This window comes from Hyperolius riggenbachi, chromosome 2, assembly GCF_040937935.1.
Source record: "Hyperolius riggenbachi isolate aHypRig1 chromosome 2, aHypRig1.pri, whole genome shotgun sequence".
Classification (NCBI taxonomy): domain Eukaryota; kingdom Metazoa; phylum Chordata; class Amphibia; order Anura; family Hyperoliidae; genus Hyperolius; species Hyperolius riggenbachi.
Window position 1 is genome coordinate 317,505,265 of NC_090647.1, and position 27,196 is coordinate 317,532,460.

The window sequence follows — 27,196 nt, forward strand, 5'->3', positions numbered from 1 at the left end:
GGGCGCTCAGTAAGGGGATAGCCATGACTGGTGGCGGGAGATGGTCTGGGGGCGGAGTCTTTATGATTGGCTCGGAAAGGTTAGCGCGCCAATAGAGGCTGGTTGGGGCTGAAGCAGGATTTCGGGCACAATGTGGAACAACCACGGTGAGTCCGGGATTCCGCATGGTTCATGTACTTGTGATGTGTGGCTACTGGTTATCAGCAGTCCGCCTGCTCCCGATCAGCGCTACATGTCTTGGAGTGTGGAGAGTTCTGGTGTTGCTGTTATGTACTTAGCGCAGCACCTGGATGTAACACGCAAGACGTGCTATATACGTATAACAGGCTGCTAATTTAAAAAGAACGTAACCTTATGTCTTCTATTAAAGTAGAACTAAATCCAAAGTTTTATGCAGATGTGCGGAGTTAGGGAGAGCTTTGCGGCCTTTTTGGGTACTCTGCACATGTTGCAGCATGACAGCTTTTCCCCTCCAGCAAAGGTGCCCATGTACTGATATTTTTCGGAAGATTAGTGACACTGTAATCGAATATGTCGAGGATTGACTGACCAACACGTCATCCGATTTGTAATTTTTTATTTTGTAGTAATTGTTAAAAGGGGCGCAGGCCCATACATTGTGGAATCTATGCAGGGGATCTGGAGCCTGTGATAGGCCTACAGGTATCTCCCCCACCCATCTAATACTGCTCTTCCTGGTTGACCCTGCAGAGTAAGGGCTGGAACCCACTAGAGCAATTTGATTATTTTTTTTGCGTTTAGGGAGTGTGAGAAATCGCTAGCGATTTCTGTAAACGCTCTGCCAATGTAAATGGATAGTGCAAATTCCACAGAAGTGATTGCGATTAGCAAAATCTCAAGCGCAGGACATGCAGCATTTTGTTAGCGTTTGCACTTCAATGTAAAGTATATAATCACTGGCGTAATCGCTCATCAAAACTTGCACAGAGTGATTTTGCTAGCGTTTTAAAGTTAATGTACACTGTAACAAAATTAAAAATTGAAAGGACCAATCAGACTTTAAAACACTAATCGCTACACAATCGCTGGCAAATTGATTACACTTTCTAAAATCGTTCCCTAAAACACTCATGAAATCGCTTACAAACTGCTCATACAAAACGCTAGCGATTGTGATTGGTGATAGCGTTTTGTAGTGGGTTCCAGGCCTTATAGTGCAGTGGAGCAAAGTTCAATTCACCTCTCTAGCCAGGGCACTCCCTCCTGTGTTCTGTAATGTCCATACTCATTGACCTGGTGTGATTAAGCACATGCCACTGGGTACAGGGTATGGGCACTTGGAAATAATGGGAAGCACAGAGGATGAACTGCGCCTACAGGAGAAGTGAATGTGACTTTGTTCTGTTGTGCCACTACTCTGTATGGGCCCTAGGGAGAGCAATATTAGCAGAGGGGACACCTGGGGGAAAGTTGGAGCTGAAATCTACCAGTATTTAGCATAGATGTGCAATGTGCGGCAGTGACAAATCCCTGTCTGATCAGATGTCGATCAGTGTATGGCAGGCTTAACTGTACAGGATGGGGAGTATATCTCAACAGACACATGTAACTTCAACAGTCTACATTTGTTCTAAAACTTGTGGCTGTAAGGTAATTAATATTTCATACGCACATCCAATTTTGATTGGTTAATCACTGACCAATGTTACCACCTTCATGCAATATGAGGTTCAACATATTTGGCATACTATGAATAGATTGTGCAGGTAAGCTCTTGTATTACATGGAGGTTGTAGAAGTTTGCCATTGATTGCTTGGTCAATTAAAATTGGATGTGTGTACCAGGATTTAGTTTCTGAATCTGATTAGCCCTGTGCAAAGATTGGGTTCTGCTTATGTTAAGTAATTTTCCTGTGGAGCAAAACCTGTTAAGTCAGAAATGTTAAACTTATGGCCTTCAAGTACACTACCGAAGCAGCAATCGTGTCACTCTATAAATATGCTGGTAAGATCTTGAAATTAGCTGCAGACAGTGGTAAGCAGCTATCCTTTTGTAGTAATTTAACATCGCTATGTCTTTTTTTTTTTTTTTTTGCTTAGTATGTTTAGTATACTGTACAATTAAGCTGTTTTGTCCCTCATGTTAGGTGGTTTTGATGGAGGCTATGGAGGTGGTGGTGGAGGAGGAGGAGGAGGAGGTGGTGGATATATGCAGTCACCTGGAGGCTTTGGATCTCCTGCACCTACCCAAGGGGAAAAGAAAGCTGTACGTAACGTATGATAATTAATATGCCATAATTTGTGTATGAAAATGGGTTTTCTGTAGATTGTTTCAGTGGAGTGGGTTGAAGGAACATTTTGATGATCTAAAAAGAATGTACAATTCTATAACCTTTTAAGGTAAATGGTTACCGTATATACTCGTGTATATGCTGAGTTTTTTTCCCCCCAAAAAATGTCCCAAAAGTGGGGGTCTTGGCCTATACATAATAAGTCATGCTTTAATCAGTGGTTTCCCCGAAGGTCCTCAGCATGTGCCTCCCCCCGCTGGAGCGGTAAACAAGTCTGTATTTGTCCCCATGTGCTGGTTATTGCTTACTGTGCAGCGGCATATGAAAGCAGTACTCGCGGCTGTTTTCCCACACTCCCCCGCCTAAGTAGTATACACAGATGCTGTACATTGTCCATCTCCGTCCTCATCACCCCGAGTGTCCCTTGCATGAGCTTACATACAGTAATTGGCCAGCAATACTCGCGGCTGTTACCCGCAGCTGTGTCCAGCAGTACTCACGGATACATAGTTCTGGTACTATGCGGCAACGTTACTATATGTCCCCGGCATCTCCAGAGTCTTGCACAGCGGCGCAATCACTCACCGGTTCTTGCCACTGGGATACATCTTCAGCTTCTCTATCCTTCTCATTTCTATGTCACCCTCTAGTGGTGTCTCACATTGCGAGTGCCATTGAAGGACGTCAGAGAAGAGACGACAGAGAAGCTGAAGAGGTATCCTGGCGGCGAGAACCGGTGAGTGATTGCGCCGCTCTGCACGACTCTGGAGATGCCGGGGACATATAGTAACGTTGCATACTACTTTGGAGGGGGACAGTGGGGGAAAACAGCTGCACAGTACTGTAACTATGCATCTGCGGGTAACAGCTGCCTGCAAGTATTGCTGGCCAATTACTGTATGTAAGCTCATGCTGGGGACACTCGGGGCTGTGGGGACAGAACCTGACAGCATACAGTGACTATGCCTACTGCTTTGGCTGGGGACAGTGGGGGAAGATGGCTGCAGGTACTTCTGTGGTAAATTGGCAGGTGGTCACAAGCTGCTGCACATAAAGCACCAACACATGCTGGAGATACTGTGGAGGATGAGTTTGTAACTGTATACTGCTTTTTCTATGGGCCCTAATCATTGCACAGAGAGCAATTGTAATGTGAAATCCAGGAAGGAGCCAATGGTCAAACCATACCTTTTCAGCTGAAGATGCTGGGGTCAGAGTCTTCGGTTAGTGATCAGAGAGCCCTAGGAGGTCCTCAGTAAGTGCCTCATTCTATTCTCGGCTTATACTTGGGTCAATGTTATTTTCCTGTTGGGGGGGGGGGGGGGGGGGGGGGTCGGCATATACTCGGGTCGGCTTATACTCGAGTATTTACAGTGTTCACTAAAATGTCCACGGTTTGGGAATAATTGAATGTTAATTTTGTCATAACTTAAAGAGAATCTGTACTCTAAAATTCTTACATTTAAAAAGCATGCCATGCTATTCATTATGTTCTCCTGGGCCCCTCTGTGCTGTTTCTGCCACTCCCTGCTGCAATCCTGTCTTGTATTTGCCAGTTTTAGGCAGTGTTTACAAACAAGACATGGCTGCTAACAGCATGTGATAGGCTGAGAGGAGCTCAGTCTGTGACTCATACAGAGCCTGCAGGGGGCCTGGAGAGGGTGTGTATAGCTTCTGTCCTATCACAAGCAGAACAGCACATTCCAGCCTGAGTGCCTTAGCCCGACAAAGCCGTCAGAGGAAAGAAGATTACGTTATATAACAGAGATAATACAGCTACTGTGAAACTAGGAAAGGCTGCAGTAAGACAGACCACATTAGAACAGGTATAGGAACTTATAGGATAGAAGAAATAAGGCTAACATTTTTGTTACAGAGTCTCTTTAAAATGTACCAGAGATGACAAAATAAAAAATTCATACATGACTTCCTCCGGCCTGATCGCTTCCTCGGCACCGTCCTCCGCTTCCTGGATCCTATACTGAAGATCGAGGCAGCGATCAGGCCTTAAAGAGGTATGTATTTTTTTTTTTTCCACTCTGGTTTCCTTTAAATGTATCCTTTTAATTAACAAAACCACTGCGCATGATGACAGTTGGTAATTCAGACCAGTTCCTCATTGATTTCACGTTAGAAATTTTAGTGGTACTACTTGGAGGAGAATCTTATTTTTAGAGACATGGGGAATGTTTTGTTCTTCCTTTTGTCCTCCAGGACTGATCGGTCCCCTAATGGAAGCACAGGCAATAATTTGAATAATTGAAGATGCAAAGGCTCACCCCTGTTCAGACAACAGTTTTTGCATTGTTTCTTACATCAGATGGGCGCAAGTTGTGTAGGAACCATGTAAAGCGTATGTGTGGATATAATCCTATCCTATCAATTATATAGCGCTTTTTTCCTGTTGGAGTCAAAGCGCTCGAGCTTCAGCCACTGGGACGTGCTTTCAGTGTTAGGATGTCTTGCCCAAGGACTTCTTACAGATAAATAATTTCCCGCCTTGACTACTGCAATGCTCTTCTGTCTGGTCTCCCTATGACCCGAATTGCCCCACTGCAGTCCATCATGAATGCGGCAGCCAGAATTATCCACTCCTCCCATCCCACTCCGCCACGGTGGCTCCCCTCTGCGAATCCCTCCACTGGCTTCCTATCCAGTCCAAATTCGATTCAAAATACTGTCTGACTACAAATCTGTCCACAAAACCTGTCCAACGTACATTTCCAATCTTACTCAGAGGTACACACACACACCTAGTCGCTCACTTCGCTCCTCCAATGAACTTCACCTGACCTTCCCCCGCATCACCCAGTCCCATGCACGCCTCCAGACTTCTCAATAGCTGCTCCAACATTATGGCACTCCCTACCTCCCCCCATTAGGGTTTCCCCCTCCTTCAACATCTTCAAGATGGTCCTCAAAACTCACCTTTTCACTCTGGCCTACCCCCCCTTTCACTGGAGCTCTAAACCCACAGCTGAACGCTGGTGCCCTACCTTTCATGTTCCTACCTCTCCCTCTAGATCAGGGGTCCCCAAACTTTTTGAGTTGAGGGCCGGGTCAACATACTTTAGACTGCTGGGGGGCTGGAGTATACATAAAATTGTCTTTGCGGGCCAGACAGTGAAGCATACCCAGGTGACAACCTGCAGTCCAATTGGACAGCAGTGTCACCTGATGTGGAATTTGATTGGAAACCAGCGAATTGCTGCTTTCTGGCTTCCATGTGGATGGGTGGTGCCAGCTCTGCTATTCTATATGTGGACCACCAATACTTAGAAAATGTATTACTTATAGATGTGGTCAGCTACATCTTTGTTTAGAGGGCCAGTAAAAAAGCCTCAGGGTGCCACATTCGGCCCACCGGCCTTAGTTTGAGGACCACTGCTCTAGATTGTAAGCCTTCGGGCAGGGTTCTCCTCATGTCTCCTCATTGTTCATGCACTTCCATTACTGTACCCCCATCCTATGGATCTGAACTCGACTTGCCTAATCTCCATGTTGCCATCAGTGACTAAGCATTACTTTGTACTCCTACTGTGCTGGGTGATCTGGTTTGCATGTATTCCTGTATTGTCTTGTTGCTGTATGTCACCTTAAAATATTTGTCTGTAACCTTAACTAATGTCCAGCGCTGCGTAATATGTTGGCGCTTTATAAATATAATAAATAGAGATAAATAGGTACTAGCTAGGATTTGAACCCTGGTTTCCCATGTCAAAAGCAGAGCTCTTAAATAGTACACTATCCAGCCACATGGAATCCTGTGGGCATATGTCTGATTGCATGTTTGTTTAATTCCTGGCACAGAGGACTAACCTTGTTTTGCAGCATGGACGGAGCAATTGCACAGGGATTACCTGCATAGACTCCATTCGATCCACTAGTGCACAGTGGTACTGGTGTGGGTCCCTCTGCCCCCGCACTCAGTTGTCTCTGTATTGCGGCAATCCGGCGGCGTGATAGATATGGAGGAGGAGAATCTTGGCGCCAGGCATCCCATCAGGATAGAGTATGGGCAGCAGGACGTTCAGCTGAACGTCCATCAGTGGAGGGGCGTTGCCGGTCTTGGAAGTGCTGTGTATTTGCACAGCCATGTGGGACGCGAAAGGAGTCCATCTATGAGGCATGGGGTAGTCTGAACAGCCCACATATTTGGCCAAACAGCCAGTGTGATGCGTGGTACACACCATACAATTTTCCAGCAAATTTACCTGCCAGATCGATTATTTCCAACATGTCTGATCTGAATTTCTATCAATTTTCCGATTGTGTTTTCAATCTTGCTTTTGCTCGAGTGTTTTTTTTTTTTGTTTTTTTTTCCTCCATAGAACTGAGTGAAAATCGAGTGAAAAAACGTTTATAAAATAATCGAGAATTTGAAAAATCGATCAAAATTCAGATCGGACATATTGAAAATCGATCTGGCAAGTAAATCTGCCAGAAAATTGTATGGTGTGTACCTAGCATAAGCCTCTGAGCCATCTGTAGAAGCTCAACAGGTCTCTCCGCTCAGTTTTGTTTTCATGCAGATCCAGTGCAGAGTAGTTAGCAATGCCTATTTTTACCTGTCACTTGTTTTTGTTTAGGCATCCAAGCATGTAAATAGGGCTGGTGCACACCAGAGCGGTTCTGAAGCGTTTTTTAAAAAACTCTTGTAGGGGGAAAACCGCTTGGCTAACGAAAGTGAATGGGATGGTGCACTCCAGAACGGGTCGTTTTTTTTTTTTTTTTTCTCCACCAACGCAAACTCGGGCGCTGCAGCATTTTTTAGATCTCTGAGGCGTTTCTGCCTCAATGTTAAAGTATAGGAAAGTGAAAAACAGCTCTGAAAAATGCTAGATCAGAGCTGTTTTCCAGGAGTTTTTGTTACAGAAGCTGTTCAGTAACAGTTTTACTGTAACAATATTTGAAATGTGCTACACAAAAAGGCTCCAAAAAACGCTAGGCATGTTTAGAACATATGCCTAGAATCACTCTGAAATCGCTTCAAAAACCTCTAGCGTTTTGCAGATCTGCTAGAGGTTTTTGGTGTGCACTGGGCCTTAAACACTAATAAATGTGCTAGATGAGACATAAAACTCCCTGCAGATTACACTAGATCCAATTGTGAAAGATGTATTGCTAAATCTTAAGGTCTGTCCACACATACAATTTTTTTTATATACAGATGACTGGCCAATTTTACCACTTCCATGTAGTATTAGAGCATACCTACCTGTGTACGGAGCCTAATAGGGCACAGTCACAGGGAACTGATACAAGTAAGGCTATGTTGGACCTGATAAAAACTATGAAAAAAAACTTTCAACCATGTTTGCAGCGTTCAGAGCTGCTTTTCCAACTCCAGTATAGCCACTGCCTGTGGATCAGACACGATAACCGCCACCGCTTCTCCCTCAGACTAGTGCAAAGAATATACTGCAGTCTACCTGAAATCTTCATCGATAACAATCTCTCTCAGATTGCACTGACAGATAAGTCAGAATCACATTTAACTCCTGGCACAATTATAGGCCCAGGCTAAAGCTGGCCATACACTGGCCCGATTTGCGCCTGTTTCGACAGCAGATTCGATCACTGGGATCGAATCTGCTGCCAATTGTTCACGCTAAACGCACCCGCCGATCCGATTTCCTCCCGAAATCAGATCGGTCCGTCGATCGCCCGCGGGTAGGAGCGCGTCGTTAGCGGCGGCCGATCCGATCAAGTATACATTACCTGACGCTGGCTCCCGGGCATCTTCTTTGCGCTGCACCGCTCTGTTCCTGCTTCCATCCCAGCGTACATGAACTTCCTGTGTCACTCCAGTGACCAGGAAGTTCATATAGAGGGCGCTCTATTTGAACTTCCTGGTCACGGAGTGACATAGTGTACGCTGGGATGCGGTGCAGCGCAGAGAAGAGGACCCGGAGCCAGCTTCAGGTAATGTATACGGGGGGCAGGCGGCAGGAGCAGCTCAACAGCTCAACAGATTGTGATCGGTTTCAGCCTGAAACCGATTCACAATCTGTTTGAAGTAAAGGCAGCCATACGATCTCTCTCTGATCAGATAGGGATCTGTCAGTTGGTCGATCTAATGGCAAATCGACCAGTGTATGGCTACCTTTACCGTAGATTGCTTTAATAAATCCACTTTAGGATTATTTATCAGAGGAGGAATCTGAGGTGTCTGTTGAGGAGGGAGAGACTAGAGATTCAGAGGCATCCCTTGAGACTAAAGATTACCAGTACACCACATTATTTATTTAGCATGGAAGATACTATGGAATTATGGAAAGCTATATATAATTCTGAGAAGATTTCAGTAGAAATTCTAACCTCATCGGTGCAAGACAATATTTACAGAGGATTGGAAAGTCAGATTAATCCAAGAATTAAGAAAATCATTTTAGGTGAGTATAGAGATCCAGAGAACTTTCCATACCACGTTCATTTAAAGGACAACTGTAACGAGGGATATGGAGGCTGCCATATTTATTTCCTTTTAAACAATACCAGTTGCCTGGCAGCCCTGCTGGTCTATTTGGCTGCAGAAGTGTCTGAATCACACCAGAATCTAGCATGTATATAATCTTGTCACATCTGACAAAAATGTAAAACGCCTGATGTGCATGCTTGTTCAGAGTCTATAGCTCAAAGTATCGGCAGCAGAGGATCAGCAGGATAGCCAGGCAGCTGGTATTTTTTAAAAGTAAATACAAATGGCAGCTTCCATATCCCTTTCATTACAGTTGTCCTTTAACCTTCACAAAAGGAAAAACGGAGCGCTCCGATGGTGCGTTACCACTTTTAATGAATTAACACGCTTAAAATCAATGCACTTACAGACGTCACTGACTGGCCTCAGTGACGTCAGACAGCTTGCCGAGAGGATCGTGAGCCGGCGGCTGTCCTCCTCCACACCTGCCTACCATCCGCACGGACCCTGTTAGCCCTGGCCAGGCACAGGACGCAGAGGGGACTCGCTGGTGGCCTCTTAAATGTGCAACTCTTGCACATACACTGTAAGTGCATTGATTTTAAGCGTGTTAATTCATTAAAAGTGGTAACGCACCATCGGAGCGCTCCGTTTTTCCTTTTGTGTTTCCCATATTAGCATACTGGCACCACCCAGTTCAAAGAGCAGCGCCGAGGTGAAATCCATTTAAAGGGCCATACCCATCTCTAGCTAGCGCCGGTACTAACACTTTGCAGTCCTTTAACCTTCAAAGCGGTACGCCCGACACTGTGTTGGGCATGCCGCCCTAGAGGTTTCAATAGCCTCAGCAAACCTCGCTATAAAACTATTAGATTAAATGCGATCAGTAAATATTAGCTAGCACTAGGGTAGCTAGAATAGGTGCCCCTTCCTTCCACCCCCCCCCCCCCTCACCACTCGATTGCCCAGAATCCCCCTGATCAGTCCCATAGAGAAGAGCAGAGCTGTCCGGGGAGACTGCAGCAATCGCTGGAGCCTGGCTGGGTAATGTATAAGCGGACTGATAAGGGGGATTCTGGGCAAATGGAAAGTTGTGTGTGTGTGTGTGTGGGGGGGGGGGGGGCACCTATTCTAGCTAGCCTAGTGCTGAGCTAATATTTACTGATCGCATTTAATCTAATAGTTTTATAGTGGGGGACTATTAGTCTACAAAACCTCCTGAGCACCAACGGTTAAAAGGAGATTCCCATTTAGAGATGAAGACCATGCTTATTGTCCAAAGATTCATACTCCCTAGCTCAGTATTTAAAGGAGGCAGATCTCTCCTCTTGAAGTTGTAGGTAGCATAGAAATCCCATGGATAAAAACACAAAATGCTTCTTGAAGAGCATTGCCAGGATATTAGGCAAGTGGGTGTCCAGCCTCAGATTATTTAGCGGTGTGTGACCAGATCGCAGCCAGTTACTGCTAAGTTTGCACCTCCCTGGGATCTGCCTAGATTCTTGTACTTCTCCACCTCCAAAACCTTTGAAGTGCCTATTAAAAAAAAATACGCTTTTCTAATACATGTAGCTATAACTACAGCCAGAAGAGTTAGCAATATACAGGCCCTTACTACTAAGGATCTAAATATGATTATCCATTTTGATAGGCTGGATCAGGCCTGAATACTATCCTATCTACCCAAGGTAGCCTTGACTTTTCATAGGTCGCAGAGATTGTACTGTCCTCATTTGTCATGGATCCTCAAAACACAAGGAAAGAAAGCGAAGTACTCTAAATGTAAGGAGCAGTGCCTATATTTCTAGAGAGAACACAGCAATGGAGAATGGCTAGTCAGCTGTTCATAGCATTTGCAAGCGCGACAAGGGGCCAGCGTTTATCAAAGAACACTATCTCTAGACTGATCAGAGATCTGATTGTATGGGCATATCGTCGGTAATGGGGCATAGATACGCCTTCCAATATCAATGCACGTTCCTCCGGGCAACCTCTTGGGCAGAAAGGTGTAGAGCAGGCTTTCTCAACCAGGGTTCCCTAGAAACCCAGGGTTTTTTGACATTTTCCCCCATCGTCGGGGAAGTATAATAGAGCACATTATAATAGATCGTACTTTAACAAGAAGCACTAAAGTGGGGGTCAGAAGCCATTGAGTGGCAGTGTAATAGGGGGTAGTGAAGTAAACAGCCACACATACTTTTAAAGACCATGCCTCCTCCAAACTAAATGTAGAGGTTATTTGAGATCCCAAAGTTATTTGCAGGGTTCTGCCAGGGTAGAAATGTTGAGCAAGGCTGGTGTAGAGCATCACTGAAACAAATCTGTAGGACAGCTGCATGGGCAGGTCATGCAACTTCTATCAAGCACTACCGAGTGGATATATTGTCCATTCAAGAGGAAGGTACTTTGCTCTCACAGCTCCCTCCCCCCCCTCCAAGATAATTTATCGCTCGTCTCAGGAGGAGGCCATCCAGAAAGACAATAGAAGGGCCCGGCTACTTACCAGTAGTAGGGTTTCGATGAGTCCTCCAGGACAGCTAACTTATACCCCTACCCAGTGGCGGCTCCAGGAATTTTTTTTAGGGGGTGCTATGTAGGTGCTGGACCAATTTCCGGGGGAGCTGATGACCTGCGTCGTGGCAAAAAATGGGCGTGGCTACAACATTCGTGCGTGGTGAAAGAATAGGCGTGCTCATGACTGGATGAGGGCGGGGCTAACTGTAATTTAAAGTGAACCCAGGGTGAGAGTGATATGGTGGCTGCCATATTTATTTCCTTTTAAACAATTCTAGTTGCCTGGCAGCCCTGTTGATCTATTTGGCTGCAGTAGTGAACTGAATTACACCAGAAACAAGCATGCAGCTAATCTTGTCAGTTCTGACAATATTGTCAGAAACCCCTGACCTGCTGCATGCTTGTTCAGGGTCTATGGTTGAAAGAATTAGAGGCAGAGGACCAACACGGCAGCCAGGCAGCTGGTATTGCTTAAAAGGAGATAAATATGGCAGCCTCAATATTCTTCTCACCTCGGGTTCCCTTTAAAAGTGTAACGCAAAGACAGAGGGCCCAAGTTTTGGTGACCCTTTCCCCAGAAAATTCACATAATTGTGCAGGTTTTCTCAAGAAAATACACGTAATGTGAGCAGATTTGAACAAAAAACACGTTCAATAACCCCAATATGAACAATCGTTATCAGATACGACACCAATATGCTCAATCGTTATCAGATATGACACCGATATGCTCAATCGTTATCAGATATGACACTGATATGCACAATCGTTATCAGATATGACCCCAATATGCACAATCGTTATCAGATATGACCCCAATATGCACAACCGTTATCAGATATGACCCCAATATGCACAACAGTTATCAGATATGACCCCAATATGCACAATCGTTATCAGATATGACCCCAATATGCACAATGCACAGCAGATCTGACCCCAATATGCACAATGCACAGCAGATCTGACCCCAATATGCGCAATGCTCAGCAGTTCTGACCCCAATATGCGCAATGCTCAGCAGTTCTGACCCCAATATGCGCAATGCTCAGCAGTTCTGACCCCAATATGCGCAATGCTCAGCAGTTCTGACCCCAATCAGCAGCACCACCTGAAAAAGAAAAGAAAAACCCATTTACTCACCTAGTCAGAAGACCTCCTGTTCCGACCTCCTCCTCTCCCGACCTCCTTGTGGCGCGCAGCTCAGCTCCCACGATCCTCTTCCTTCCTGCAGCCTGCATTACCCGGCGAGCAGGGCTACGGGGAAATGGCCGCCCGAAGCTCTGCACTGCAGACTCCAAGTCTGCAGAGCAGGGCTTCGGGCAGCTATCTTACCGTAGCCCTGCTCTGCTGCTTCGGGCTGCCGCTGTGAACGGACTCTGCGTCTCTTAGACACCTGAAGTCAGTTCACGCCAGGGGGCGCTTTGGGGGCGCTTGGACAAATTTAGGGGGTGCTTGAGCACCCCCCTGGCGCCGCCACTGCCCCTACCCGATGTTTAAATGTTAACTATCATATGTTTAATATATGGTTGTAGGTATCTCTCGTATAAACTATTGATTAAGAACAGGGATGGGCCTTTGTATCCTTCCATTGTTCAAATGTATTACCTGCGTTTTCCTTTATGGAAGGGATCAGTCTTTTCTTAGGAGGAAGCTGTCCTGGAGGACTCGTTGAAACCCTACTACTGGTAAGTACTGTATCTGGGCTCTTTATCCTATCATTTTTCTGTTTAGATCAGACAGATGTCATGGCTATATACTTTCCAGTATATGGTGCTTGTCGTAATTTGCATGTGGGTAGCTTTAGTCACTGAAGCAGAACTAGAATGTAGCAAGAAGTCTGTCTTCTTCATGGCTGCAATGTAATCATTGTCACAAATATTTATTCAAAAGCTGAGGATGCATCAACATGCTCTAGTACTGTGGCCTGCAGCACTCCGGGCCTGATCCCTCAGTTGACAGGGGCAGAGTACTGTATAGACTTGCTGCTACTGATGTGTTCTGTTGCCATGGATGAGGCAGAAGGGCAGTGTGGGAAGGATTAATGAGGCGAAAAATAGCCTCAACCTGCATTCAACTGAGACAAGCCAGTAATCTGAATAACTTGGAAGTGCATCAGGGCTTCCATACACATGCAGAATTCTCTGTAGATGCAGCCCTGACCAGCTGCCTCGACTTAGAGCCATCTTGCTTGTGTATGAAGCCTAGGTTTACAAGAAGTCTATAAGTTATTTGTTTAAATGCACGGGGAGGAAGCGGGCTGGGTTAGGCGATTTCCTCTGCTACTGAAGAAGGATCTTCTAAAAGCCAGTAGGCAGATATTTGAAATATTAGAAAAATTACAGAGGTGCAATGCAAAAAACTATGCATTGCAAGTTGATGAAAATGTACTACCATATCTACTAAAAAAATGAGTGGTTGAATTAAAGTAAACCTATGAGGGAAAAAAATGTAAATACTTACCGAGGTAGAGGGAAGCCTCTAGATAATAGGCTTCCCATGTCATCCTACTCACGGGGAACCCTTTTCTAACTTGCAGCCATGCTCTCCCCTCTGTGTACAAGCGCAACCGCATGGAGCCAGCACAGTAAAAATCCCATGCATGAGCGGAGCGGCTCCATGCTACTAATCAGGCACAGTGCTGCAGCATTCATATGTAGAGGGGGGCACAGGCATGAGAGAAAATCCAACAAGCTATCTTCAGATATACTTAAATGGTGGGGGGCTTTTTTGCATGGTAGGCTTTGAACTCTCCAGAGGCTTCCCTCTAATAAGGACTACTACTTTCATTCAGGCTTCTAACATCAGCTATGTGTAATGTTATCATATTGTTCACATATACTTTTGGCCAAGTGGGGTATAGTTGAAAATATAGTTTTACTGTGGATATTTTGTATTGTATTGTGAAGGTAAATGGATAATGTGTTAATAACTTTTTGTGATTTATTGCAGAGGTCCAGAGCACAGCAAATTGTCCCCTGTACAGTTTCTCAACTATTGTCTGCTACGCAAAACGATGAAGTATTTAAGATCGGAGAAGTGGAGCTCTCTCAGGTGACTTTATTGTTTAATGAAAAATTGTGATTTACTGGTATACTAATGATTCTGTATCCCATGCTTACTTACAATGTTCCCAGTCCAGTTTTCATTATGAATAGCTGGACAGTGTTGGGGATGAAGGTGAATTTACATGAACAGTTAAACCATATGGTTCTTTGAAGTTCAACATTAATAGCCTTAATTCTCAAAACTCATAAATGACCTATTTTAATAAAAATAACTTAAAGCCAGTGGATACAGTTTTAAAAATAAAAAAGTCAGATACTCATAAAAGGAGAGGGAAGGCTCGGTCCTAATGAGCCTTCCCGCACCTCTCCCGGTGCCCTCGGTGCTGCGCTGGCTCCCCTGTTCGCGTCCGCCGCCGCAGGGACTTCGGAGGTCTTCGGGAGCACTCGGGCTTCCGAAGACGGGCCGCTCCATACTACGCACGCACGAGTGCGTCATAGAGGGCGCTCGCGCATGCGTAGTATGGAGCGGCCCGTCTTCGGGAGCCCGAGTGCTCCCGAAGACTTCCGAAAGCTCCCTTCGGCATGCGGAAGTGGCAGTATTTGACCGAACTGGTCGAATACTGCCACGGGGGATCCTGCGCGGGACCGGGCACCGGGAGAGGAGCGGGAAGGCTCATTAGGACCGAGCCTTCCCTCTCCTTAGGTGAGTATCTGAGTTTTTTTTTTTTTTTAACGGTAAACATTCACTTTAAGCACATTTAAAGGCAAAATAATCACTCAAAGTAAGTTGTTCCTGAGTAACTTAATTATATTTTATATAGTGTATTTTTGATCTTTGAGAGATTAAAAATGTAACATCGATAAGTTGAAAACGGGTGAAAAAGCTTTGTGGATCATGCCCAATATGGTTGAAGATTGTTGCATGTAACTTTGTCAAGGGTAGTGACTTGCCTCATCCAGTTCAGCAGACTGAACAGCTGATATGACAATAACAATGTACAAATGCTATGAACATATTCATATAAGTGCAGTATTATGTATGCCAAAGTACGTTAGAGTATCTGTAAAAAGAAATACATCTCCTGGGGTTACCTGCCTTGGGAGGGGGACGCCTCTGAATCATAATGAGGAATTCCCCATCCTCCTTTGTCCCTTGCTTCCAGTGCTGGCAGCCCCTGAACACCAGAGAGGTAAATATTTACTTACCGCGATCCAGTGCAGGTGCAGTAGTAGTTTTCCAGTGGGCTCAGGCACAAATGGCTGAACTCAATTGGATCCGATCTAGTGCGCAGGCGCGAATCACCTGCGCAGTAGAGTGGGCCCGATCAGGTTCGGATATTTTTGCCTGAGCCCAGTTGGAGAGCTGCTACTGCGCCTGTGCTGGATCCCGATAGATAAATGTCTCTGTGGTGTTCGAGGGCTGGAACCAAGGGAGAGAGGACGGGGGAAGCCTCATTAGGATTCAGAGGCTGCCCCCTCCCGAGGTAAGTATGCCCAAGAGGGGTTTGTCTCTCTATCTTCTCTCAAAGGGTAGACTTAATTTAACCACTTCAGTCGTTTTCACTTTATGCATCCGAGCAATTTTCACCTCCCATTTATTAGCCTATAACTTTATCACTACTTATCACAATGAACTGATCTATATCTTGTTTTTTCCGCCACCAATTAGGCTTTCTTTGGGGGGTACACTTTGCTAAGAGCCACTTTACTGTAAATGCATTTTAACAGGAAGAATAAGAAAAAATTCATTATTTCTTAGTTTTCAGCCATTATAGTTTTAAAATAATACATGCCTCCATAATTAAAACTCATGTATTGTATTTGCCCATATGTCCCGGTTATTACACCGTTAAAATTATGTCCTTATCACAATGTATGGCGACAATATTTTATTTGGAAATAAAGGTGCATTTTTTCCGTTTTGCATCTATCACTATTTACAAGTTTTTATAATAAAAAAAAAATTAGAAATATTTCATCTTTTACATTGATATTTAAAAAGTTTAGACCCTTAGGTAAATATTTACTTTTTTTTTTTATTGTAATGTGGTGTTTTTTTTTTTTTGTATTAAACATTTTATTTGGGTATTTTTGGGAGGGTGGGATGTAAGCCATTGTTTTATAATGTAAATGTGTCTTGAGTTTTATTTTTTTTTCACTTGTAGTTGTAGTTTTACGTTTTGGCCACAAGATGGCGGCCATGAGTTTGTTTACATGACGTCACGCTAAGCGTAACATACGCTTAGAGCGACGTATGGGGGACGTTACAGCCAGAAAAAGCACAGCTTCCAAGAGAAGCTGTCGCTTTTTCAGCGGGGGAGAGCAATCAGTGATTGGGCACCATAGCCCGATTCACTGATTGCCAGGCTAATGAACCGCGGCCGGGAGCGCACGGACGCGCACATGACCTCCTGGGCGTAGGTACTATGTCCAGGAGGCCAAAGTAGTTAATGTAAAAGGTTTATTACTATATAAAGATGTGTAAAAGTAGATTTCTACATCCTGCAGTGCCAGGAGTTTTTTTTTTCTGGTTGCTTGAAAACTCTGAATAAACGGGGTTTTACTTTACAATCCTTGTCACCAGCCATGTTTTTCCTTTTAAATTGTAACTAAAAATTACTAACAGTATTTAGTATGTTGGTGTCATGACTCACCACCTGTTGTTAATGTGGTGTTCTTATGTATCCATTGTGCTTCTTTTAGGTAACAATAGTTGGCATAGTGAGAAAAGCAGAAAAAGCACCAACAAATATCCTGTATAAAGTAGATGATATGACTGCAGCACCCATGGATGTCAGACAGTGGGTGGATACAGATGTAAGTACAATTTATTTATTTTATTGGCAGGCATCCTATTTGCTGAATTTTGTGTGGTTATGTTCTTGGCCTGATTAAATGTAATGGTTGAATACAGCAGAATGCAGTTTAAGAGTCTTTAATGAGCAATTGGATCAATTTTGTTAAAGAAACGGGGATTGGAGATTGATTTAAAAGAGCCCGGAGATAACGTTATTTCTTTGATAGTGTCTTTGCATATGAATATTTGTGCGTGCTTCTGCATCATATGTGTTCCTTGCCATTTGCAGGAAGCGAGTACTGAAAATGCAGTTGTGCCTCCTGGAAGTTATGTGAAAGTGTCAGGTCACCTTCGTTCCTTTCAGGTAACACACTGTTTAGCTATAGAAAAATGCATGTCTATGTCGTATGTAATATTGAATGCTAAATAGTATGGCTTTTTGCAATATCTGCATATTACCTGAAGAAGAGTACAGCTGAAAAGGGTTTCATGGCCAGTAGTAGATATAAAGTATAAAACATACCCTTTTAAGTGCAAAAAATAGCAAAAGGACAGTCTTTCTTCCATAAAATACAGAGTAGGCACTAAAAAAAATTAGACAACCAGCCTAACGCATGTTTCTCGGCCTTCGTAAGGGCCACTTCTTCAGAGGCAAGTAACCTGCGGCATGTCAATCACACAATTATGTTTGTGTAAAAGCATCAGATATGTTCCACCAATGCTAATTAACCGCTCTAAGTTTTCCGTGTCTGCTGGAAATGCTGGTGGCCATGTGCATCTGCACTTGTATTGCATATTTTTACAAGGGGGAGGCCAGCTAGAGGTCTGTCAGTTGTCGGGGAAACTGAGCGTTGCTAGTGCCACGCACCTGACCGAGCACTTTCAAGGGAGCTTTTACCAGTATGGTGGATCAATCTCGGCTGGAAAAAGATTAAAATGATGATCGGGCAGCATCGTTGCGGCACTGATCTCTGCAAGATTACGATCCAATCAGCCAGAAATCGATGCTGCAAATAGAATAATCTATGGGCACCTTTGCTTTGATTCAGGGCTGTGGAGTCGGTACAAAAATCTTCCGACTCCTCAGTTTCTGAAACCACGACTCCGACTCCAACTCCGGGTACCCAAAATTGCTCCGACTCCTCGACTCCGACTCCTTAGTCTAATACTTAACAGGGCTGTGGATTTTGTACAAAAATCCTGCGACTCCGACTCGACTCCTCAGTTTCTGAAACCACGACTCCGACTCAACTACGACTCCGGGTGCCCAAAATTGCCTCGACTCCGACTCCACAGCCCTGCTTTGATTTCAAGGCATGTCCTCTTGATGAAAGATCGACTCTGCCTAAGAGAAGTGGCTTATTTTTATTTGCACGTTAAAAGATGCCTTCTAGCAAGTCATTTAAACTGAGAGTAAAAATGTTTGAAAATGAGTTGCAATAACCAGATAAAAATTAAAACAAACAAATGTTGCTGTTTTTTGATGAAGTCATAGCTCTTTATTCTGGTAAGTCCCCACGCTAACTCTGTACCATACATAATGCTGCAACTTATTCATCATTCATTCGGAGCATAAAGTAGGGCACATAACCTTTTTGCATTAGACGCGCTCACCTCATGCATTTAAACTAAATTTTTAAGCAAAATCGATATTCTGACTTGCTTTCCATTTATACAGCATATGGGTTAACCTATAACAGGCATAGGGGAAATCAACAGCTTCAAACAGTTGACATGCAAATTAAACTGTTTGTTTCCTAGGGATAAAAATACGTTGGACTAGGGAAGGTACAGAAATGATTGTGACATTGACAATCAACTCATACCAGTCTGTCCTCAAACTGCAATCTTTAGGCTATCTTGGTGACGTTCAGTGTTGTCATTTGAACACATTTTAACTAACCCCTTGCGACAATGCATAGCTGTTGATACAGTCTAGATTTCTGTGTGGCATTAACCCTAATTTTCTTTATCTAAATATTAAATGGGAACTTTAAGTGGTGGAAAACATTTTTTTTACTTGCTTGTGGCTTCTTCCAGGCCCCTGCAGTCTATCTGGTACCCAGCTGTCCTTCCAGTCTGCACCATTCTGACGCTCTCAGACCCCTCTATTGCACATGTGCAGCCCTGGCCTCATGCCTCTTTAATCATGCTCCCGTGGCCAGAAGCATTCTGTGCCTCCGCAGCTGAAAGTTGGACAAACTGCAGGCGCAGAACACCCCGGCCATGGTAGCACGATTGAGGGCGGCGCTCACGGCCGGGACAGTGCATAGGGTGACAGCAACACAGCAATGTGGCTCCAGGAGGACAGAGGTGATCAGATGGACTGAAGCTAAAGGAGTCATCAGGCAAGTTAAAACATAGCTGATCTACTTACCTGGGGCATTCTCCAGCCCCTTGCAGCTGTCTGTCTCACGCTGACAGCTCTGTTGGCAGCTCCCGACCCGTGGTCCCCACACGGTGTGTCCCTGACAGCGATGCAGGTGCAATAGCGGAGGTGGGCCTCTGCACACGGCGCGGACCCTAGGCTGGTGGCTGCAATCAGAGATGCGGCGTGGGAAATGTCAGCTGCAAGGGGCTGGAGGAAGCCCCAGGTAAGTAAATCAGGTATGTTTTATTATGCCTGTTGACCCCTTTAAGCTGGAAGCCCCAGGTAAGTAAAACTCAACTTTAATTTTTATTTATTTTTTTTCAATTAAGGTTCCCTTTACAGAACAAATATGTTCATCAAGTTGATGCATTATTTTTGTTTCAGAACAAGAAGAGTGTGGTTGCGTTTAAGATCGCACCTGTTGAAGACATGAATGAGTTTGTGTCGCATATGTTGGAAGTTGTTCATGCCCATATGAGTCTTAACTCTCAGGTAGGTTCCACTTTATAAACTTTTAAATTGTTAAAGTTTTTTAACATGCTTTCATGAATGTTTAGAGTGCTCAAATGCTTACCTAGATAGAGTAAAGCCTTTGGTAGTTAAGAGGCTTCCCGTGTCGTCCTTGCCTTCACCGTTGCCACACTCGGATTTTGTGAACATATCCTGCAAGAGCTTGCCTGGTCTGTTCTTGTGGCTTTGCACAAGCGCAGCCTTTCTGCACTTGCTTGAGTATTGCCCTGCAGTAAGTAGAACTCTCTCGTTCACGAGTGGCCTCATGCTACTACGCAAGTATGGCTGTGCTTGTGCATGAAGTGATGTAGGCATGCAAACTAAAAAAAAGGGTACATGCCCAGTGGCGGTGGGGTAGGAGGCCTCTCAAAGATCCAGAGGCTTGCCTTCAGTGGTGGATCCAGCTTTGGGGGGCACAGAGGGCATGATGGCTGGTAAAAATCGATGCCTGTATGGCGAGCTTTGGATTTCTTTTTTTTGCCTAACCCAGGTGATAAAATTATGGAGAAAAAAAGATAGGAACCAAATATAAACAAGTTTGCAACTTAGTATCACTGTAAGTAAGCATAAAGCACTCACAGAGGGGAAGCAGCCAGCTCTTGATTATCAACTGCAACCTGAAGCAAGGGGTATATGGAGGCTGCCATATTTTCTTGTAAGCAATACAGTTGCCTGGCAGTCTTTCTTATCTCTTTGGCTGCAGTAGTATCTGAATTACACACCTTAACCACTTCACCACTGAGGGGTTTTACCCCCTGACCACCAGAGCAATTTTCACCTTTCAGCGCTCCTTCCATTCATTCGTCTATAACTTTATTATTACTTATCCCAATGAAATGAACTATATCTTGTTTTTTTCGCCACCAATTAGGCTTTCTTTAGGTGGGACATTATGCCAAGAATTATTTTATTCTAAATGTGTTTTAATGGGGAAATAGGAAAAAATGTGGGAAAAAATTATTATTTTTCAGTTTTCGGCCATTATAGTTTTTAAATAAAGCATGCTACTGTAATTAAAACCCATGAAATGTATTAACCCATTTGTCCCGGTTATAAAACCATTTAATTTATGTCCCTATCACAATGTTTGGCGACAATATTTTATTTGGAAATAAAGGTGCATTTTTTCAGTTTTGCATCCATCCCTAATTACAAGCCCACAGTTTATAAAGTAACAGTGTTATACCCTCTTGACATAAATATTTAAAGAGTTCAGTCCCTAAGGTAACTATTTGTTGTTTTTTTTTATTGTGTTTTTTTTTTTTTTTTAATTACAAAAAAAAATAAAAATTGGGGAGTGTGGGAGGTAATGAGTTAATTTATTGTGTAAATGTAATGTTTGTATATGTAAAATGCTTTTAGGGTGTAGTTTACTATTTGGCCACAAGATGGCCACAGAGTGTTTGTTTACATGCGACCTGTAAGCGTCCGGAAGGACGCTTACAGGAAGCAGTAGGAGGCTGGGAGACTCACAATGATCTCGCTGTTTCTGAAAGAAGCAGCAGATCATTGCGGGGGCTTAGATCAACGAACGGGAATGGATTTTCCCGTTCATTGATCTCCGGGCGAGCGGGCGGCGGCGTGCACGAGCGGCGGGTGCGCGCGCACGAGCGGCGGGAGCGCGGACAGCGGCGGTAGCGCGGAAGGTACGGATTTCTCCGTCCCTGGTCTTTTAGGAGGGAAAAAAGGGGCGGAGAAATCCGTACGCGTGGGGGTAAAGTGGTTAAACAAGCATTCAGGTAACATTTTTATCAGAAACCTCTTATCTGCATGCTTGTTCAGGACCAATGGCTAAAAGTATTAGAGGCTCAGCAGAACAGTCAGGCAACTGGTATTGTTTAAAAGGAAATAAATGTGGCAGCCTCCATACATATACCTCTCACTTCAGGTTCCCTTTGTTTGCATGAGCATGCAATTGTCCACTGACTTGAAACTGAGCCAAACTGCACAACTGCTGTTAATTAACCAGCAACTGTTGGATGTTTTGGTTCAGTGTGAAAAATGTAGGTTGCATGCCTATTCCATTTTCAAGCTGCATAAATTTGTATACACAATTTACATATTCCTTCAACTCCGAATCCTTTGCATCTCACTGACTATTCCAGCTTACAAGGTGAATCAAGGTGGGAATGTCCCTACCACTGTGAAGTGAACATCGCTTGATCTTCCAGAGTGCTTTGGGGCAAAAAGCTGCGTAACATAGCTTAGCCTAATTCTCACTGGGAGGGTGGGGTTACATACTTATATACAGCAAATATAGCTATAAGAGACATTTCTGATGCTGAAACCAGGATAATTAAGGTTACAATGGGTATTCTGAATAATTATTAATCATTTTATGGTTTTGTTTTTTTTCTCTTATGCTACGTTGCATTTTCAAAACTAACCTATGCTCTGCCCTTATGCACAAATATGGCAATTTATGGAATAGGACCCCACTGATACAGTGTCTCATGATGCCTAGAGCAACTTTTTGACAACCATGTTTTACAAAATGTAGATTTCTGAATTGTCTCTGGCTTGATAGAAATGTTAGCAATACTCAACCAGATAATTCAGATAATCAATGTTTGTGGCAGTCCACATGCCAAGAAATTGTCTTTTTATCCTGATACCACCAATGAGTTGCATGAAGGCCAGGAGCTTCTTACAGAGGCTGACTAGCTTTTCTTTTAGTTTTTTTGTTCTGTTGAGAAAAGTAGGGCCTCATACATCCTTTCAGGAACAGAAGAAAAAGATTTTGTATGTAATGGCAAAATAAGATTATCTTTGTTTCTTTCCCTCCTTTTTTGTAGACTAATAGCAGTGGTGGTGGTGGGACTTCCCTAGCAGTAAACACACCTGGACGCATGAACATGGATACAGGAGGCAGCTTTGGTGGAGGAAATGATATGAATAATAGATTGACTCCTCACCAAAACCAGGTCTGTTAACTTGTACAACTTTCTTGCATACATAACTAATTTTCATGTTGCAATGCTTTAAATTTAAAAGTAAAATCTAGGTTGTGGGTAATGTACAGTGTGTCCCAAAGGTTTTTGTATATGGATAAGGGAATACTGCTGCACCCCTTTGGGTTCTGGGACAGTGCTCGATTCAGGAAAGCAAGTCCCACAAACTGATAAGAGATGATCCACACATTACCCTGAGACACCACCTTTATTGATGGACGGATCCTGAAACTACAGGTTTTACAGAGCTGACCTGTTTCGGAGTTTCCAAAACGTGTCCGCTCTATAATGTCTTATGGGTCCTGGTTACACTGGTGTGGTGTGATTTAGGACAATCACATTGCACCAGAGCTAAAAAGGTGCACCACACTTATAGCTGCAGTGCGACTCAAGGACCAAAAAAAATTAAGGCACTTGAGGTATTAATGCAGCTTCTGCATTAGCTTCTGCAGTTCCTGTAGCACATCTGTCACACTGAGAAGGCAGAGTGTAGTGCTATTGACTTAAAGGGAACCTAAACTGAGAAGGATATGGATTTTCCTTTTCAAATAAGTTGCCTGCCCTGCTGACCCTGTGCCCCTTAATACCCACAGCCCCTAAACAAGCATGCAGATCAGGTGCTCTGCCAGACTTGGTTAGCTGCATGCTTGTTTCAGCCACTACTGCAGCCAAAGGGATCAGCAGGACTAACCAGCAACTGGTATTGTTTAATAGGTAACCTCCATATCCCTTTCAGTTAAGGTTCCTTTTAAATGACCACTGCAATGGGCTGCAGAGAGGGGGAGAGTACTATGAAGGCTAGAGGCAGCTCTGTCCATTTTATTGCTTAATAAATATTATAGAAATAGTTTTCACAAACCTTTTTTTACATGAAGAAAATTAATGCTGTGTTCAGTTTCTATCCATGTTCTCTCTAACATCACTTTATCATTGACTGCTGTGACATTGATGTGTCCTCAAGTTGTTCATGCTCCCGACTTTAGTAGTAGTACAGCTGATATCTTTGTTATATTGCCACGTGAATAGATGCATGGTGTCCTGTATTGTAAGAACTAGGTGTATTCAAAACATCTGAACACACAGTGCTTCCAAAATTCTGCTGGATACAGTTAGATTTACTCTATAGTAAACATGTTTTTGAGGCTGAAGTGATGTTCTAGTGTTTGGGGAAATTGAACTAAATTCTTTATGAATGAATACTTTTTTTTTTTTTTTTTTTCCAGGTCCTGAGTATAATAAAAAGTTGCAAAGGAAATGAAGGAATGGGCTTTGATGAACTGAAGTCAAAGCTTCATGGAATGAATGTGAATACTATTAAGTAAGTATGAATCGAGACTATAATCCTTTAAAGAGAATCTGTATTGTTAAAATCGCACAAAAGTAAACATACCAGTGCGTTAGGGGACATCTCCTATTCCCCTCTGTCACAATTTCGCCGCTCCACGCCGCATTAAAAGTGGTTAAAAACAGTTTTAAAAAGTTTGTTTATAAACAAACAAAATGGCCACCAAAACAGGAAGTAGGTTGATGTACAGTATGTCCACACATAGAAAATACATCCATACACAAGCAGGCTGTATACAGCCTTCCTTTTGAATCTCAAGAGATCATGTGTGTGTTTCTTTCCCCCCTGAGGGGCGAATGCATAGCAGAACCACAACACTGAAGAACTTGGCAGCCTTCCAGACACAGGCTGACAAGTCTGACAAGGGAAAGATACATTGATTTATTACAGAGACTGTGATAGTGGAAAGTGCTGCAGTTAGCCAGAACACATTAGAATAGCTTTTGGAACTTGTAGGATGATAAAAAACAGGATGCAATTTTTGTTACGGAGTCTCTTTAAAGAGGAGCTGTTAGGTATAAGGTCTCAGAGAAAATAAACACATATATCAGTAGCTAAAGATTGGCTGTACTTACATTACATATGCATTTCACTGTCCACGTTTGGATTTCACAGAATATTTATATAGTATATGCAGAGAATGATGCTCCTGACAGCCCATGGCAGGTTCCATGTTTGTGAAGCCAAATGTGTCGTCATGTCCTGCCTGCTTCTGATCACAGATAAGCTCGTTCTTGAACAACACGGTGTGCAGTGAATATTAATGAGCCATGTGGCTAGGAACAATAGCTGACTCCTGCAGTGTACTCTGCCCCGGAGATTTATCTGTGCTGTGGCTGGACTGAGTTAGAAGCTGCTGAAACTTGATCCCGTCTTCTCCTTAGCAGCCGAGGGGAGGGCCCCAGAATGCTTTGCAGTATGGAATGCGGCTTGAGTCCTCCTTAGGAGCTTAGCTTTGCTGATAAGAACACATTAAATGTAAGAGAGATTTTTATCTTTAGTAATGTCTTTTTGGCTTCTGTCTAAACTGTTTAACACAGGAGAATAGAGGTTTAAATTAGCTTCTGCAGCCTGACAGTTACTCTTTAAGAGAACTAGTTAGAAAAAGGTGTGAACATTACTGATAGGCTCACAAGTAGATAACTACTCAAATTTGTTTTTCTAATGAGGCTTAATTGCCTCAGCTGAGCGCATGGGAGACGGGGGGTTACTTACCCATAAGTCTGTCGGCTTCTATGCATCCCAAATGTCTTGCATGCGTCCTACGGGACGCGTTTCAAGACTCACTACCGCGCATTTCCTCCTTCCGGCTTGAAGGAGGAAGTGCATGGTAGTGAGTCTTGGGAACACGTCCCATAGGACGCATGCAAGACGTTAGGGAGGCATAGAAGCCGACAGACTTATGGGTAAGTAACCCCCTGTCTCCCATGTGCTCAGCTGAGGCAATTAAGCCTCATTAGAATCACAAATTAGAGTAGTTATCTACTCGCGATTCCATCACTAGTGAACATTGAGTTCGTCTTATGTATCTCCATTTTAGTTTGATCTTCCATTACTCATATCATTTTTTTTTCTCCCCCCATAGACAAACACTGGACTTTCTCAGCAATGAAGGCCACATTTATTCCACTATAGATGATGACCATTACAAGTCAACAGATGCAGATTAATAGTTTATGGAAAGAAAACAAGGACTTTTTTGGCTGCCTACATGAACACACAGCAGCAGCTGGCCGTTCTTGGCAAGTTTGGCTTGTATCTAGCCATGCAGAGGACTCTTGTGCACCACTCTCAAAAATGACACAAACCCTTGCAGTCAATATCGATTTCTTTTTCTGCCTTGTTTAGAGCCCAAGAAACCGCTCTAGAGGAGTAGTAAAAAATGAATATGCAATGCTCACACTGAAGTTACAGAAGCAGAAAATGGAAGGCTTGCCATGGAATTCTGCTTTATTGCTCTGTACTAGTTTGGCATATGAGCATCATTCTTCATCTAGCTAATTACAGAAAATTTCCAGAGTAGCATAAATATTGCCCTCATTCCCCAAAGATATCGTCATAGTTGGCCATCTTTACAATGCTGGCTGTGTGGAAAACGTTTGCTGAGCAATGCCTACTTGAAAACTGGCATGTTTTTCAAACTGGGAAATGTAATTTTTGGCACTCTGCTTACCTTTCATATTGAGATGAATCTGCTATTAGTGACAGTTTCCACAATGTTCTGTATATCTCAGCAGTTTAAAATATGCGTAGCAGACTTACAAATGTTTTGTATTAGGAGGTTTGCAATTTGTTTAATGTGTTCTATAGTCGCTTACATATAAACTTTAAATTGTGTTGGAAACCATGAATAAATGGGTTTTCTTGTTCACTGCCTCAATGGTTAAATATTTGGAAGCTTTCCTCGCTCAGAGCTAAAATACTATCATTGCTGATCCTGATAACTCCGACTTAAAGAGACACTGAAGCGAAAAAAAACCTGATATTATGATTTATATGTGTAGTACAGCTAAGAAATAAAACATTAAGATCAGATACATCAGTCTAATTGTTTCTAGTACAGGAAGAGTTAAGAAACTCCAGTTGTTATCTCTATACAAAAAAGCCATTATCTCTACAACTTTCAAAAGTGGTGGAGAGGGCTGTTTTCTGACTTATATTATCTCAACTGTTAGTTAACTATTTACTTTTCCTCTGGCAGAGGAGAGTTCATTAGTTCACAGACTGCTCTGAAAGAATCATTTTGAATGCTGAGGGCCCTTTTACACCGGAGGGATTTTTCGGCGTTTTGCTAGGTAAAAAGTCCATAGACTTTCATTTTACCTTTCACATCTAACTCAGCGTTTTGGAGCGTTGCGTTTCAACGCTCCCAGGAGCTTTTTCAGGGCTGTTTACAGCCGAAGTTGGCTGTTGGCGTTTCAATGATAGTCAATGGAAAACGCCAACTTCAGCGTTTTCAAAGCCTTTTCAAAGCGTTTTACAGCTATCTTGTTCACTTATTTTTATAGAAGAAAAAAAAAGGACGTT

At 43.4% G+C, this 27,196-nt stretch overlaps 1 protein-coding gene across 1 annotated transcript; it reads left to right on the plus strand.

Moving 5' to 3' along the window:
• On the plus strand, positions 1 to 26,543 carry RPA2 (replication protein A2). The gene is made up of 9 exons (XM_068269184.1): positions 1 to 146; positions 2,109 to 2,227; positions 14,140 to 14,241; positions 16,899 to 17,012; positions 17,282 to 17,356; positions 19,748 to 19,855; positions 22,669 to 22,797; positions 24,048 to 24,142; positions 25,755 to 26,543. Exons 1-9 carry the CDS (start codon positions 131 to 133, stop codon positions 25,837 to 25,839), a joined length of 843 nt encoding a protein of 280 aa, XP_068125285.1. The 5' UTR covers positions 1 to 130; the 3' UTR covers positions 25,840 to 26,543.
• The last annotated feature ends 653 nt before the right edge of the window (positions 26,544 to 27,196 follow it).

What these genes read in the sequence shown, in the direction of transcription:
- RPA2 (XM_068269184.1), top strand. An exon ending in GAGAAGTGGAGCTCTCTCAG is followed by an intron (nt 14,242 to 16,898) that starts GTGACTTTATTG and finishes TGCTTCTTTTAG; the next exon opens with GTAACAATAGTTGGCATAGT. An exon ending in GTCACCTTCGTTCCTTTCAG is followed by an intron (nt 17,357 to 19,747) that starts GTAACACACTGT and finishes TTTTTGTTTCAG; the next exon opens with AACAAGAAGAGTGTGGTTGC.